This window comes from Salmo trutta, chromosome 6 (genome assembly GCF_901001165.1).
Source record: "Salmo trutta chromosome 6, fSalTru1.1, whole genome shotgun sequence".
In the NCBI taxonomy this organism is placed as follows: Eukaryota; Metazoa; Chordata; class Actinopteri; order Salmoniformes; family Salmonidae; genus Salmo; species Salmo trutta.
This window is the reverse complement of record NC_042962.1, coordinates 27,022,728-27,039,946: the sequence shown is the minus strand read 5'-3', so window position 1 is coordinate 27,039,946 and position 17,219 is coordinate 27,022,728. Positions and strand designations below refer to the sequence as shown.

The following is a 17,219-nucleotide window of genomic DNA, read 5'->3' as shown; positions in this document are numbered from 1 at the left end:
CTGAGGTAATCAGGTTGACATTGCTTGGGGAATGAGGAGAATGGACCGCAACAGATGTACTCATGTGCAAAGTGTTCCGCTCCCCTGAGAGCTGCCTGCACAAATGCTCTCTCTCTCCAACTCTCCCCCTCTTCCTCCTCTCCACCCCCCCGTCTCTCTCACTCTTCATCACACCCTCTCCTTCTTAACCTTTGAGATGAGCATTACCCCTTCTCTCCAATTGACCTCATCCTGTCCCACTTGTGCTCTCCAGTCTGCTTGGCTCCTGGTCCACTTCAATGCAGGAGGAGAGGCAGGTGAGAGCAGGCCGAGAGCACTTCCTGTTGGAGGAAGACCCATGGCCATGTAAGAGAGGATAACTATGGGAGGATGTTACTTCCCTGTTATCAGTTGCATTTACATACTAACGATGACCAATAACTACACTGAGCAGCAACAGGGGGGGTCTACACTTCAAAAACGTTGTTTTTACCCTGTAATAATTTCTTAATGGAAAGACAGACTTTAGTCAGTCTATATACCGCCCCCCCCCCCCCCCCCATCCCATGTTCTCTGGTGGTCCTGTAATTACTGACTCCAGAAGTGGCTGAAGAACTGCTGAGGTGAAAAATCCAATCCACACTGCCATGTGCTTTACTTTGCTTCCCGTGTAATACCTTGACTCCATAATTCCACTTATTGGTGGAATAATGAATGAATTTGATATTTTTGCCTGTAGGGTCTGGAGCTCCTTGCTGCTCCAGCAGAAATCAACCATTAATATAAGGGGCCCAGAGAGACTGGCTCGGCCCCTGACCACCAAGCCCCTGCGCTGGGCCCTTAATTAAGGAAATGACAGCTCTCCAGGCTCTAGTGTACGATAATGCAGCTAATGGTATTACAGGCAGCCACTCAACAGTCAATGTCTGGTGTGTTCCGACTCCAAAAACGCTATTGACGTATAACCAGCCAGCCTCTCCTCTGAGGGTCTCTAAACAGAGTATTACTTTCCTGCTCATCCTCAGGGAGCCATCTAATAAAGAGGACCCAGAGGTTATTGGCAGAACATTATCCTCTGGGTTATTGTTGAGGGCTTTGGTGTGCTCAATGAAAGACAGAACAATGCTACAGACGTATTTGATCACCCTTTGGCAGGACAACGTTCCTGCAACGCAGGAAGTGTCAAACGTGTAGTGTATTTGAGGTTTAGAAAGGCTTCGGACGTTTGGAACGTAGGCCAGTGGTGCGTGTCTTAACCTAGTTTGAGAAAAGCTAAGGGATTGATCGAAAGATGGCTGAGTTATTGACAAATCAAAAATCTAATTGTATGTGTCCATTTAAACCACTGTAAATCCAGGGCACTATGCAGTACTGTCCCTTCTCTTATGTACAGTATTTTCAGATATAATGCAGTATGACTTACTGGGGAATAGGAAACTCTCTCTCTCTCTCTCTCTCCTCCTCTCCCTCTTTCGCTCCTGTGTGTAGTAAACTTGTGTTTGTGCCAATACCATAAAAGCTATGCCGTGTCAGGCATTTCAGAAGCATTAGTGGAATCAATGGCCAAACAATCCAGCACAATTGGTCTGGTATTGATAGAATTAAACCTTGTGTATGATGTGACTTGTCATTTCTTTGGCCCAGTATGATGCCCTGACCCCCATCATCAGTGAATCTCTATTGATTCCTGCAGCCTGGGCTTTCACTGTCATTTGTTTAGCGCTTAACAATAAGGAACAAAAACCCACATTTCCATAGCAAATAGAAACTGTATGATAAGAATGCACAAATGTGTTTTCTTTTGAATGTCGATATTGTGTTGATATTTAATAGTAGAAAAAAGCATGAATAATAAATATGGAGGGGGAATAAACCGTTTTTGAGATACGTTTAGTAATTGTTGTTGTTGATATATTAAATGCGTGTTGTCATTTATTAGGATGACTCGTGCACTGGAGGCAGCTCTGCAGGGTAGCCACTAGATGGCACAGCAACGAAACCTAACCCTAACCTTAACCCTAACCTTAACCAAAGTGCTAACCTTAAATGAAGACCAAAGGCACAGTTTGTCTAGCCAATTTTGACTTTGCCGCTGGCCCATCTAGAAATCACTCAGCTCTGCCTCCAGGACAAGATTCATCCCAATAAACGTCAACCTGCATATTACATCTCAATGAGAACAGCTATATAACGAAACAACATGCCCTCAGCCCAGCATTTTGAAAAGAGCCATTACTAAAAAAGGGGGGTTGGGGAGTTTATGGGCTGGTTGATTTTGAAAAGCCTGAATCGTTACCGCAGCGCGCTCTCCTATATTTGACAGCTTATAATGCATCGCCACTAAAATAGCTTAAGTGTTAACGCTTCTTTTATGGACAAAAATTGATTCATAAATGCAGTGGGGTGAAAGCTAACTCGGACACAAAGCCTTCAATAACACCCATGTCATTCACATGGTCAATGGATAAAGCAGTTGTTGCATTAGAGTAGATGGCATACTGATTGCTTTATGAAATGCGGACTAATTGTTTTGTGTGGTGTTGTGCTTGGGGCAGCACTCTGTATTGAGACGAGCCGCGGATGACGTCAATTAAATGCAGCTCTTTGCACCCCATATACAAACCCTCTGCCCTGTGTGGGCATTGAACGTGGCTCTCCAGTCGCCACTTAGGTGATCAATGCAAGATCATTTATTTAGTGTCAGATATTGGGAATATTTCCACACCATAAGCCACCGATCACTGATATAGGAATCATTATTGTTGTAGTTTAGAAGAGATGACAGGGGTTAGGCTATATGGGAGATAGTTTGGGGTTATTCAGTTGTGTTAAATCAGCACAAATAACAGAGTTGAGAAATTGTATTTTATAATAACAATCATTAAGCTCTTAAGTTCAATGCGAGGTCTATGTGCTGCAATGCTGGGAAAAGTGTACCCAAGAGAGTTTACCAATTCAAAATGAAATGTGAACACATTGATGCTTTCTGGATTTTTGTGCATAAAATAGTGAAGGAATTACTTCAGTCTAAGTATAAAATTTGTATTAACGTGTAAGTAGAAAATACGTATAAAACATTATTTCAGCAAACATTTTATCATTCCAAGTGTCATTATTGTTGTTGTCAGTCCAGTGTTACTGTCCAAAAGGGAATCCACTTAAAGAAACCTTCACATTATATAAACTGGTTAAAATAACAAAGAACCTAGTAATAAAAGATCATTGAAGATGGACTCCCAAGATATTTCTCCTGTCAGCGTTTTAATTTTGTCAAAGAAATCACGACCAACACCTTAGGGAAAAGATGTGCATGTACATTCATTTATTATCGATTCCTTTCCCGGAGCTCAACGTGTTTACGTCACAGATATTTGCAGGCAGATCAAGCTTTCTCTTAACATCCCGCTAAAATTATTGCGAGATGACGCAATGAAAGGCATACAGCAGTTATTTAATAAGCCATAGCCCTCTGCGCTGCTTATCAAATGGAATATGTTATTCACTACACCAACTACGTTCATTACTTATTGATGGTATTGCCATGCTGTAAACTTTCATTCGTTCATCAATAATAGAGCAGAGTGATCCCTCTGATTAAGGGTGGGTGCCATAGTCAAGCCTCATCTCTGATATTGAGACGGAATGGATATATGCTAATGAGATGAACTGCTGCCAGTGTTCAATGTACAATTCCACTGTCGTTTTTTTTTTTTGCCGTTCTTTAATATGACATTTGATGATATGCGTGTTTGTAGTTGTCGAAATTGTTTGGAAACTAGTGTGGCTATTGAGTAAGGCCTAATGGATTCCCAAATATGAATGAGATCCTCGATTGACTTGTGAATTCCGGTTGTCGTTATATGAAGAAACTTGGCTTCAAAGACATTAGATCAAGTCAGAAGAAATTGTTGAATTGACGTCATATATCTTTTCAGTGAGAAACCCTAAACTAAGTTCATCATCTTGCGCTTATGATAACCTCTTTTGAATGTTTGCCCCGGTGTTAGGAGACTAGGTTTCTGCTGTCCAAATCCAAAGCCTTTGTCTTCAAAATGGTTTTTTCTTCCCTTTGATAATTAAAGGCATTGGGGTTGGGCTATGTTTGACCCATAATGGGTAAAATTGGTAAGAAACTGCACTGTCTAATGTTAAGTGACTGCAGGGTTGACAAGCTTGGGTTTATGTGGACCAATATCAAGACGCAGGCCCAGTGAGCCAGAGGTAGAAACCAGCTCAAAATGCGGGCTTGTCCCCCAGGGCAATTAAATCAAGCATCAAATGCTTAAGGTTCATTTGATGGGTCATGCCATTCACCAATTATTTGGAGTTTATGTAAAGATGAGATGATTTTGGATGGCAGAGTGGAGTTTATGTAAAGATGAGATGATTTTGGATGGCAGAGTGGAGTTTCGGACGTAATGCGCAAATTTGTACCATCCCAGTCCCACACAACCAACCAGCAACCACATCTTGACAGTAAAGCCTTCAGTAATACAAAGGTCAAACTTTGATGCAGTGATTGTTTTAGATATATTTTTCTTGTAACTTGCTCAAATTGAAAAGGGATACACAAGTGTATTCACGTTATTTCGCTTTCTCTAGAACTCTCCCACTCGCTTTCCTACTTTCCTTGATTTGTTTACTTCTTTTACCAACTTGAATTCAGGTTTTTGTGGAAAGTGAGTTTTAATCTGTTGTACAATACATTGAAAGAGTTGTATAGTAGCCTACCATTGACGTATGGCTGCATTTAGAGAAAATATCAATATGCCGAGACCTCTGTATTGATGACTTCTTTTGACTTGTGATCAATGTTCTTGACTTTTGGCAAAGATGGACGTTATACAAGTTAGTCCATATGGTATAAAAGCAAATAGTTCATCATTGAACTATCTGAAGGAATATACTTTTGGTGAATAGTTTCATGGTTTATCTACAGTATAAAAGTTACAACAGCTAGGCAGAAGGGACCTATAAAAACTGTACTATAGTGGCAAGGGACTTTTCTATCAAAGCACGTCATCACACAAGATGACCGAGGTCTGAGATGCGCATGAGCTGTTGAGAGATGCTGAGAGCGAGGGTCCATGTTTTAACAGTCCGTGTCCTGTGTCCCAAATGGTGCCCTATGGGCCCCGGTCAAAAGTAGTGCCCTACATAGGGAATAGGGTGCCATTTGGGACACTGGCCTGTGTCTCACCGCCCACCCACCCTGAGTGGTTTTGTTTTCTCTCCTGCCGTCACATCACACAGCAGGCCAGGCTTATTATCATGTCCCTGTCGGATGTGCTCCGCCGTGGCCTCATACTGTAGGAAACAGGTCTAATTGTGTCTCATAGCCACAGGCTGTCTTCTGGTACAAGGGGGAAGGGGGGTTAGATGGGTGATGATACTCAACAATGTAAATGTGGGAATAATGCAGGGCCGGGCCCCACAGTTTATGCGGCCCTCCATCTCTCATCCCTCAGCTGTAATCGAGGCCGTCGGGGAGCGGCTGCCTGGTAAGCATCATCCTCACATCAATGAGACTCTCAGCTGGCGGGTCGTTTATTCAGCGCTGATTGTGAACGGTGCCGCAGCGGTTATTGATATAGCACTTTAACACAAAATCCTCTCCCCTCCCCTCCGTACTCGGGGCTGTGTGATCACAGCTGGCTATGTCTGCGTGTGGATGTTTTTTTTGGGCATGATTGTTTCAATGTTATAGTGGATTAACATCTCTCTCTCTCCCTCCCCCTCTATCTTTCTCTACTTCAGGAGCCCGTGATGGCTCTGTCCAGTCTGATGCCAGCAGCAGCCCGTCAGAACAGAGTCAGCTGGGACAGTGTCACCCAGCCTACCCGGTGGGACCCCAGGTGGGTGTCTCTCCATGTCTCCTATTGACCTGCACCCAGTGGTGGAAAAAGTACCCAATTGTCATACTTGAGTAAAAGTAAAGATACTTTAATAGAAAATGACTCAAGTAAAACTGAAAGTCACCCAGTGAAATACTCCTTGAGTAAAAGTCTAAAAGTATTTGGTTTTAAGTATACTTAAGTATCAAAAGTAAATGTAATTGTTAAATTATACTTAAGTATCAAAAGTTAAAGTACGAATAATCAAATATTCCTTATATTAAGGGGCACAATCCAACACTCAGACATAATTTACAAACAAAGCATTTGTGTTTAGTGAGTCTGCCAGATCAGAAGCAGTGGAGATGACCGGGGATGTTATCTTGATAAATGTGCGAATTGGACCATTTTCTGTCCTGCTAAGCATTCAAAAAATGTAACGAGTACTTTTGGGTGTCAGGGAAAATGTATTGAGTAAAAAGTACATTATTTTCTTTAGGAACGTAGTGAAGTCTAAGTAAAAGTTGTCAAATATAAGTAAGTAAAACGTACAGATACCCCCAAAAAATGACTTAAGTAGTACTTAAGTACTTTACACCACTGGCTGCACCTAAACACATAATTTCACCAGATACTACAGAGCATGAAAATTATCTCCAAATTATATCAAATCCTCCCCAAAGATAATCAGTTGAGATGTCTTTATGAGCATATACTATGAAGCAGTTTTTTGGTGATCACTTTGTCATCAACATAGAATATATAGAGAGTTGTTTACATTTCCTCTGCCCCTCCCCTTCAAGGCCAACAAAACGCACTCCAACCCCAGGCAGCCCTACTAAACAGCTCAATAGGACAGCCAGCATATGTGATTGGTTTTACTGGGCTGGTGGCTCTGCCATGTTTAATGAACATTTATCTCATTAGTGCTGTCTCACTGTCACCTCCCTAAACACAGTAGTGTGAACAGCCAGACAGGCAACCAAGCAGGCACAGAGCTTCCCTCCCTCCCTTCCCTTAATGAGCACACTCTCCCGGCACTCAGGGGTTTGCATCCCAAATGACACCCTATTCCCTTTATAGTGCACTACTTTTGACCTGAGCTCCATGGGCCCTGGTTAAAAGTAGTGCTCTAGGGAATAAGGAATAGGGTGCCATTTGGGACACGGCACTCAGTGTTACTCAATTAAGGGATCCGCTACCGAATCAATCCTCATCAGGGTAAACAGAAGAGGATACGTGAGGGGAAGAGAGACTAACTCACTGAGTTCCCTGCTGAATTATCTCACTCAGCTCAGCAGAATGAGCAGCCGACAACCAGGCTGATTAAAACCACATTGTTGATGAGAGACATGATAGCTGTTTAATACACGGATGCTAAACAAGGGTATTAGACCAAATAGAAATGCTTTAGTGCAGCTGGTTGTGCCAGAGCCTACTGTATGAGCTACGAGAGATTGTTCCCCCAACAGTCTCAGTCTAATATATTAATGCTGTCAGTACAGTCTCAGTGAATCTAACACTTTTCAGAAACAAAGGCGCTGCGCATGCCATAACCAATTCTCCTGTTTCGGGATCAATATGTTTTGATAGATCCTCTCTCCGGAGCCGGATATTGTGCGAACAGCCATTATCCGAGGGTAATTTACCCAACATGAATGCGCCTTCCTCCCCCCGACAAAAGTCGTCTATCTCTGTGATTACGGGCAATTTCTCAGAGCCTGCCTGGGCTGCAGATGGAAGGGCCTGCTGGCCCCTAATGGGCAGAGAGGCAGGGTACCTCATCTAGGTCTAAAGCCCCATCCAGCCCCACCAAGACCCCATTCAGAGCCCAACTCGACCCAGACACACGCAAAGAGGCAGGGTACCTCATCTAGGTCTAAAGCAGCATCCAGCCCCACCCAGACCCCATCCAGAGCCCAACTCGACCCAGAACACATGCAGAGAGGCAGGGTACCTTATCCAGGTCTGGATTCCTACTCAGACCCCATCCAGAGCCAAACTCCAACCCAGAACACTTGTCTGCTCCCTTGGAGCCCCACTCCTCCACACCCAGCTGTCAGCCATGCCAAAGCCAGTACCACACCCTCCCCACTAGACCAGTGTTGGAAAGACAGGCAAGACAAACAAAGAATGGGAAATAATGCCGAACTATTCACACAGATACCCTAAGGAAGCAGAATGGGTTGTTTACTATAATGCTCTGGTATTTTAAAAGACAGTATAGTTTTTATGATCTGGAATGTGGTGGTGGCCAGAGGCTAGTTTTTCAGATGTGATGTTCAGTTAAATTAGTACTCACACTTTGCATGTTTTACCGGAGCGAGTTAGGTAGACAATCAATTTCTAAACTGCCCCCCCTCTTCTCTTCACAAAAGCCATGAGCCGCCCAGCAACAAACACAGCCTAAAGACAAATAGCAAGGGGTCTTATTTACTGGAAGTGCTCTGAAGCTGGCAGACACGTGCTTGTAATAATAAATCAGCAGTACATTTGATGTATGTAGAATTGTTTTTTAATATCATTCCCTTCCATGTAGCTCTGTCTTCCGTGTCAGGCGAAAAGGATCTCATTTCATTTGAAGTTGAAATGAATGTTCAAAGATGTCTTTGATTATCTGCCACTACAATTCAACATGAAATTTACTTTAAAAAAACAAGATTAAACATATGTCACTTGCGCTGACAAAATTCCCCCCTTTGTTATTGTCCTTTGATGGTTAGTCTTTGCTCACTCAAATGACTAATTCCTTATTTATAGCTCGTGACAAACGTAATTTGGAATATGTTCAAAGTCAACCAGTGGCACTCCTTTGTGTTATGATTTTCTATAGTACTTCAAAGCAAACTAAAATGCTTCTGAATGTTTTTTAAACCTAATGCGTATTGACTATTTAAGCAATAAGGCATGAGGGGGTGTGGTATATGGCCAATATACCATGGCTAAGGGCTGTTCTTACGCACGACGCAACGCAGAGTGCCTGGATACAGCCCTTAGCCGTGGTGCAGTATATTGGCCGTATACCACAAATGTCCGAGGAGCCTTATTGCTATTATAAACTGTTGACCAATGTAATTAGAGCAGTGAAAATAAATGTTTTGTCATACCCTGGTATACGGTCTGATATACTACGGCTGTCAGCCCATCAGCATTCAGGGCTCGAACCACCCGGTTTATAATAAAAAAAAAACAAGAATCATTGTTATTTAATCAGTTTTGTTTACAGGATACAGTTGCTAGCGCTAAACCTCTCCCCATGTCATTGACTATTAAAGCTTCGTCCCTGGTCACCTTTTGATCAAAGGTGTAGGTGAAACAAATACATGAGGAAATTAGAAACATTATATAGGTTTTCTCTTGCCCTGTTTTCTGTTTAAATGCTAGTGTTTCACCTTCCTATCTCTCCCAGCCTCTTGGCTTTAAACCGGTGTAACATCACATTCCTTAAACTGGGATTATGTCGGAACTGGTGCTTGCTTTCCTTAGCGCGCCGGGTTATCTTAGTGACACCGCTGTCACCCAGCAGCACCAAGCCTGGAAGTATGGTGGCGTGTTGGCACCAGTCGGCCCCTCCGCTCCCTCGCCACAGACGCCCCATTCAAAATAGAAGCAGATAGCTGCCTAGTACTGTTAAAGTTTCGTTGGCTCAGGTCAGCGTAGAGGAGTCATGCAGAGCAGGAGCAGCGCCGAGGTCGCAGGGCAGGCAGGTGTACTACAGGCGTACAGGAGCTGAGACGTTTAAGGGACGTGTTTTAGCCTGGGCTTGGACACAAAGACACCATGCATTCTTTCTGTCTAGAGGCACAACCCAGCAGATATTTCAGGAATGTGGTTTTTACGCCATGTAAAACGCTTGTTCCCTCTGATGACTTTATGAGAAGTCTGCATCTGGCAAACTGAAGAAAATCTCGATGATATCAAGTTGAATGAATATCTGGATGTCACAGCTATGTATTCCCGATGGCGCTGCAACCTTTCCACATCTTGTGTAAAGAACATGAATTAAACTCGGGGTCAAAGCACTGTGGCAATAGAAATGTTGTCTGTATATTTGCAAACCCACACCCTGTGAAGATACATTTGAACTGCTCCTCTACTCTGCCAAAGATCTCCTGGCAATACTCCAGATAACATATCTTAGCGCCTGTGTCTATGACTGCACAGATTCTACTCTGACTAATATTAGTGAATGCTGACATGAAGTCAGTGATGTACTGTATCTTCTAGCAAAGGAGGAAAGTGCTGATATTTGCGAAATGACTGATTCTAGGGTACCAGAGGTCAAATCAAATCCAATGTTATTTGTCACATGCACCGACTACAACAGGTGTACACCTTACCGTGAAATGCTTACTTATAAGCCCTTAACCAACAATGCAGTTTTATGAAAAATAAGAGTTAAAAAAAATAGATACAAAATAAACGAAAGTAAAAAATAAAAGAGCAACAATAAAATAACAATAACGAGGCTTTATACAGGTGGTACCGGTACCGTGTCAATGTGCGGGGGTACAGGTTAGTCAAGGTAATTGGGGTAATATGTACGTGTAGGTAGGGGTAAAGTGACTATGCATAGATAATACATAATAAATAGCGAGTAGCAGCAGCGTGAAAAAAAGGGGAGAGGATCAATGCAAATAGTCTGAGTAGCCATTTGATGAGCTGTTCAGCAGTTTTATTGCTTGGGGGTAGAAGCTGTTAAGAAGCCTTTTGGACCTAGACTTGGTGCTCTGGTACCGTTTGCCGTGCGGTAGCAGAGAGAACAGTCTATGACTAGGATGGCTGGAGTCTTTGGCAATTTTTAAGGCCTTCCTCTGACACCACCTAGTATATAGGTCCTGGATGGCAGGAAGCTTGGCCCGAGTGATGTACTGGGCCGTATGCACCACCCTCTGTAGTGCCTTACGGTCGGAGGCCGAGCAGTTGCCATACCAGGCGGTAATGCAACCAGTCAGGATGCTATCGATGGTGCAGCTGTAGACATTTTTGAGAATCTGAGGACCCATGCCAAATCTTTTCAGTCTCCTGAGGGGAAATATGCGCTGTCATGCCCTCTTCATAACTGTCTTGGTGTGTTTGGACCATGTTAGTTTGTTGGTGATGTGGACACCAAGGAACTTGAAGCTCTCAACCTGCTCCACTACAGCCCCTTCGATGAGAATGGGGGCGTGCTCGGCCCTCCTTTTCCTGTAGTCCACGATCATCTCCTTTGTCTTGATCACGTTGAGGGAGAGGTTGTTGTCCTGGCACAACACTGCTAGGTCTCTGACCTCCTCCCTATAGGCTGTCTCATCGTTGTCGGAGATCAGGCCTACCACCGTTGTGTCGTCTGCTAATGGTGGTGTTGGAGTCGTGCTTGGCCACGCAGTCATGGGTGAACAGGGAGTACAGGAGGGGACTAAGCACGCACCCTTGAGGGGCCCACCCGTGTTGAGGATTAGCGTGGCAGATGTGTTGTTGCCTACCCTTACCACCTGGGGGCGGCCCTTCAGGAAGTCCAGGATCCAGTTGCGGAGGGAGGTGTTTAGTCACAGGGTCCTTATCTTAGTGATGAGCTTTGAGGGCACTATGGTGCTGAACGCTGAGCTGAGCTGTGGTCAGATTTGCTCAATGGAGGTTGAGGGAGAGCTTTGTACGCGTCTCTGTGTGTGGAGTAAAGGTGGTCTAGAGTTTCGTTTTGTAACATGCTGGTAGAAATGAGGTAAAACGGATTGAGGTTTCCCTGCATTAAAGTCCCCGGCCACTAGGAGCGCCGCCCCTGGAGGAGCGTGTATACAGGTCGTTGAGTACGGTCTTCGTGCCAGCATCGGTTTCTGGTGGTAAATAGACAGCTACGAAAAATATAGATAAAAACTCTCTTGGTAAATAGTCTGGTCTACAGCGTATCATGACATACTCTACCTCAGGCGAGCAAAACCTGTGCGTTCACTGTAATGAAATGTAAACCATTCTGCATCCGTCTGAGAGGAAAATGCACTGCTCTCATTCAACGGTTGGCGTTGTATTCCTTTTTCCACACGCCAATAAGCCGCGCTGCGTTCTGACTGTCACTCTGGCTGTGGCATGTTTCAAAGCAGGTGTCATCAACAAAAACAACGGCATTCATCAGAGCAGCACATTGATTAAAGCACTTCAGTCCCTTGAGTGAAATGAGCGTTACATGTGTGGTGACCTTGTTAACCCATTAATTCCCTCCCAGATGAATTTGACGTGAATATCATAATGTATCTTTATGAATGGTTCGTTCCATATCCCGACACGAGACACTCATAAACCTATGGATGAAATGGAATGGGAATGTGACCTCTCGCTACTATGCATACTAATACATTCATCACCTTCACTATGCCTTTTACTAATGTCAATACATTTTTGTAACCCAGTGTCTTTCTATTCAGTCTCTGCTGGTGGCTCAGCAACTAGCCCAGCAGCTGGCCGGGGGGTCTCCAGGCCTGAACCAGCCCATCCTCATCCCCTTCAATACAGGCGGCCACCTGGGAGGCCAGCAGGGGCTGGTGCTCTCGCTGCCCACGGCCAACATCCAGGGCCTGATGGCTGCAGCAGCCGCACAGGGCATCATGACCCTTCCCCTACAGAACCTGCAAGGTAAGAGGGCCGCTCCACCAGATAACCTATAGAGGACAGGGTGGGAGACTCAATTGACAGTCATTTTGACAGTAATGCGTATAAATGCATGCATTTGACGTAATAACAGCAGTAATCTTATGTTATAACATTCACCAAAAGTACTTAGCCCTCACACACTGTATGTACCAGTATGTACAGTTTATGCTACACAGGTTATGTGTTACGATTCACCTGTAAAAAAATGTCAATCTAAAAAACCCAGAGGGGATAAAAAGAGTTTGGGGGGGTTATGTTCCAAAAAGCCGCTCATCTTCAACTTTCCTGGAGAAAGAGCCATATTAATTACAGGTCAGCGTTTTGCCGCGCGGCGCAAAAGCACTTTGTGCCTGTTTTCTCTGTGTAAGAGTGCACTGTACTCTCTTTTCTCTCTTTCCTTCCTCATCCGTCCGTCCACGTGGCTGTACTTATCCTCGCCTTTTAAACTTTAATGCCCAAGTGTTCTCTTTTGATCATAGTTGTAAATGGTTTTCATTTTAATGTTTAAAACATTGTCTCTTTTATACCATTAGACTGAGGGATGGCTGGGGAAACCTTCAGTCATCAATGTTGGATGAGAGGGTTCCTGGAGTCGCTAATGTAAAAAGATGCCAGGCTGCATGTAAAGCAGTGTGTTTTTGGGTGGAGATTACAATAATGCCAGTGCAGCACAAAGTGCATAGAGAGGAGACCCCCCCCCCCCCCCCCCCCCCCCACCTTCTCTTCATGTGAGGAAATGGATGGACAGATGGAATGAGTGAGGAAATGGGAAGGAAGGTAGAAGCCCTAATGGACACAAACATGCATAAATAACAACGTGCATCATCGCTATGGGGTGAGCTTTTAATAAACCCCACATCTATCTAGCCATTGAAGCCCCTCCAATGTATCCCGGAGCCACGGAGGATAATGGGACCAGAAGGTCTGTCTGTCTCACACTTCAACAACTTCTCATATTGTATGTGGGACAAGCCAGAGGCTGTGATAACCGACTGACAAACACATTGTCATAATGTCGAAGGAACATAACCTACACCTCTCAATCATCTTTTTTAACAGACGCCATTTTAACAGACACCATTCGTTGGGTACAAAGCTGAAGGAAGGAAATGCCTCCTCTGCGGTTTCTTTGTAAGCGCACAGACGTATTCACACGTTCCCCTCCCGTCCTATCTGAGAGGGGACGCATTGAAGGGACCTCCGCGGAGAGAAAGTGACACAAGTCAGGAGTGAAGCTAAATGTCTTGACTGTGTCCAGGGCCCTCTGGCCACGCGGCGCCCCTCCACTCTCCCCTGTCGGAGCTCATCAGGGCCCTGCTGACTATGAGGCCTGCTGGCACAGCACCTCTGTCAGGCAGCCCCGGCCTGCCCCCTTGCCCTCGCCCTTTCGCCCTCTCCACCCCCACTCACCCCAGTCCCCCTCAGCCCTGATTAATCACACATTTACTGTTGTCAGTGTCCCTACTCCCTGCTGTCGCCTGCAGTGCCCAGAGCTAGCAGCCAGCTCATTTCACGACCTCGGGAGCAAGTGTGTTTACAGCCCTGCTACACCGCACCGTGACACGCCGCTACGCTGGTTAATTAGCGTCAGAACAGACACAGACAACTGTTAGCCTACAGTAATGAGACTGCAGGAGGATCTCTGACTCTATTTAAATCTAATGACCCGGCTAATGATCAGCAAATATGGCTGTTTGACTTGGGGGGGGGGGGGGGGATTCTTCACAGTACATAGCACAATTTAGTAGCTACTATAGCCAGGATGGATTGCACTTTTTCCACGCTTTAACAAATGCCCAAATGTGATGCTAAAAAGTATACCTTTTCTGTCAGCGCTCACTGGCTTTTTAATCCGTATTGTTCACCCCCCATCAGCTTTTTTAAGGTGCTAAACATTCTTACAACTGCGATAAGCAGAGAAATGTGAGAGCCAAGCGATTCCCGTTAAGCATCTTTGATCACTTATCTCTCGTTAAACACTCCTGGCGTTTTGCCTCGTCTAAGATCCTTCTTTAAAATGAATAGAGAGCGAGAGAGAGAGAGAGAGGGGCGAGAGAGAGAAAGAGAGCGAGCGAGAGCGGGAGATAGGGCGGGAGAGAGAGGAGTGTGCAGGCTGGAGAGTTGTGAGAGTGAGACAGAGTGATGAATAACCGTCATTGTAATGAGGTTGTGCAGTAAAGTTGGAGCTGCTGCTTAAATAAAACGGAGCAGCAGCAGCATCTTGTCGCGGACACGGTAAACACAGCAGCACCCAGTGTAACTTGTTATTTGTCAGAATGATTTATGCCAGGAAGCATTCTGTACAAACAAATTCCCATTGAAACTAAACAAGGGAGAAAGGTATCTTGTGTAACGGAGTTTACACTGTTGTACCTGCAAACTAGTTTAGGGTTATGCTGTTTGTCCAATTATGTGATGATGCATATTGATTAACTGTAATTAACATAGTTTGACGTTATTATTACTATATTACTGTTGTATATTGTATAATTAGATAGGTGAATGAAGCGAAAAACTGTTGCACAACAAGTAGCGAACTAGATATAGCATTTTTGGAAGTATAGATTACTCACATAAATACCCTGCACTCTTAGAAAAAATGGTGCTATCTAGAACCATGAAAGGGTTCTTCGGCTGTCCCCATAGGAGAACCCCTTTGAAGAACTAGTCTTGGTTCCAGGTAAAACCCTTTTGGTTCGAGGTTGAACCCTTTTCGGTTCCACGTAGAACCCTTTCCACAGAGGGTCCTACATGGGACCCAAAAGGGTGCGACCTGAAACTAAAAAAGGGTTCTACCTGGAACCAACAAAAAGTTATCATATGGGGACAGCTGAAGAACCCTTTTGGAACCCTTTTTTCTAGGAGTGTGATAACATTTTATTGGATTTTCAATGCAGCTTTATTGCACGTACAGCCTACAGTAATTGGCCATGCAAGATTGCCTTCCTTGTATTGTAAGTTGTAAAGTATCAAAGAAGCAGAATTGTAATGCTCAATGGAGGGAAATAAATGAAACGTCATTCGCCTGCTTCTTTTCTCTATGACTGACTCGGCACTAATTCAAGACTCAATTCAACCAAACAAACCCCTTTCTTATTAATAAGCGTATCCAGTCCTTATTCTTTCTCAGCCCAGGCACCAGGCACCGCGCACATGACATCAGAGACCCCAGTTCCAATGGTGAGGTGAGAGTATTGTTCGCCTCACTTGAAACGGCACTCAGGGATCCAGGTAGATAAACGCTGTGCATCCCACTCACCTAGCGGTACCGCCTAATGAGAAGACATGTCAGTAGTAATCAAAGACACGTCTCCTCCGTGGTTTGATGAAAACGCTCAAACACTATCGGTACCGTTGTCATGTTGTGAGTGGGTGTTAACATGATACAAATTATGGAAATCACTCTGCTCATTACAACACCAAAGTGGTGCGCTAGTTAGTCCATGTCAAGACTCCATCTCTCCCGCTCAGCTGAATGCAGGTGGGGGTACGCCACCGCTCTTTTAAGAGATTAGCTCACCACAGCACCACAGCTCCCAGGAACCATGGGATTTAAAGTGAATGCCTGTCTATACCTTTTTCCTTACCCCATTCCACCATTGGTGCATTTCAAACATGCCACTTTGTTTGAACTATACTGTCATACAATGTGTGTGTGCGCGTGCGCACATTTGCATGTGTGCGTACTTGGCAGCAAATAAAAAGCTCTGTCACATAACATTTTTAATAGTGAGAATCCTAAGAATAACTAACATTACAGCAGACTGTCATGGTGGTAAAGATGAGCCATGCAAAACTTATAATAATTTCAGTTTATGTGACAAAACAAGCAATGTAGAAAATCAGAATACAACGAGGGTCTAATCCTGAATGCTGATTGGTTAAAACAACATTCCAGCCGGTGTCTATTCCACAAGTTGCCACCGGCTAAATTGGGCTCCCCAATGGCGCAGCGGTCTTAGGAACTGCATCTCAGTGTTAGAGGCGTCACTACAGACACCCTGGTTCAAATCCAGGCTGTATCACAAACAGCCGTGATTGGGAGTCCCATAGGGTGGTGCAGAATTGGCCCAGCATTGTCCGGGTTTGACCAGGGTAGGCCATCATTGTAAATAAACATTTGTTCTTAACTGACTTGCCTAGTTAAATAAAGGTTCAATTTAAATAATATATGATGTTAAAATGCCTATTTACTCTGTTCCATCTGACTGCACAATCCACTGTCTCATCAGCCCAGCCAAGCAATTTATAAACTTGATCTCCACTATAATCTCAATTTCTTTTAGACTAACATTTCGTTTTCAACAGCGGAGATTTGTATAAACGTTGCTGTCTGTCTCTCCGACATTTGCAACATTGTTTCAATGTTGAATCTCCTGTTGTCCCATACTAATGAATCGGATGATACAGACAGACAGCGCTTCTCAGCCAGTCGAAATCCTTAATCAGCTGGCATCATTTTTATGAATATATACAAAAAAAGGTCAATTGAAAAAAGTCAAACTATCACGTTTCAGGTAAGACCCAAATGCAGACTGTGTCGAAGTAACAATGTTTATTACAGTAACAGGGGCAGGCAAATGACAGGTCAAGGGGGTCAATAATCCAGAGTAGTGGGCTAAAGGTACAGGACGGCAGGCAGGCTCTGGGTCAGGTCAGGCAGAGGTCGGTAATCCAGAGTAGTGGGCTAAAGGTACAGGACGGCAGGCAGGCTCTGGGTCAGGTCAGGCAGAGGTCGGTAATCCAGAGTAGTGGAGCAAAGGTACAGGACGGCAGGCAGGC

The 17,219-nt window shown here is 44.4% G+C and overlaps 1 protein-coding gene across 1 annotated transcript in view; it reads left to right on the top strand.

Annotated features, from left to right (window-relative positions):
• The window catches only part of LOC115195769 (POU domain, class 6, transcription factor 2), a 91,500-nt gene that overhangs the window by 13,164 nt on the left and 61,117 nt on the right, over positions 1-17,219 (top strand). The window contains exons 3-4 of the mRNA XM_029756000.1: positions 5,737-5,834; positions 12,212-12,419. Coding sequence (XP_029611860.1) covers positions 5,737-5,834; positions 12,212-12,419 — 306 coding nt within the window. The remainder of the gene's footprint in view (positions 1-5,736; positions 5,835-12,211; positions 12,420-17,219) is intronic.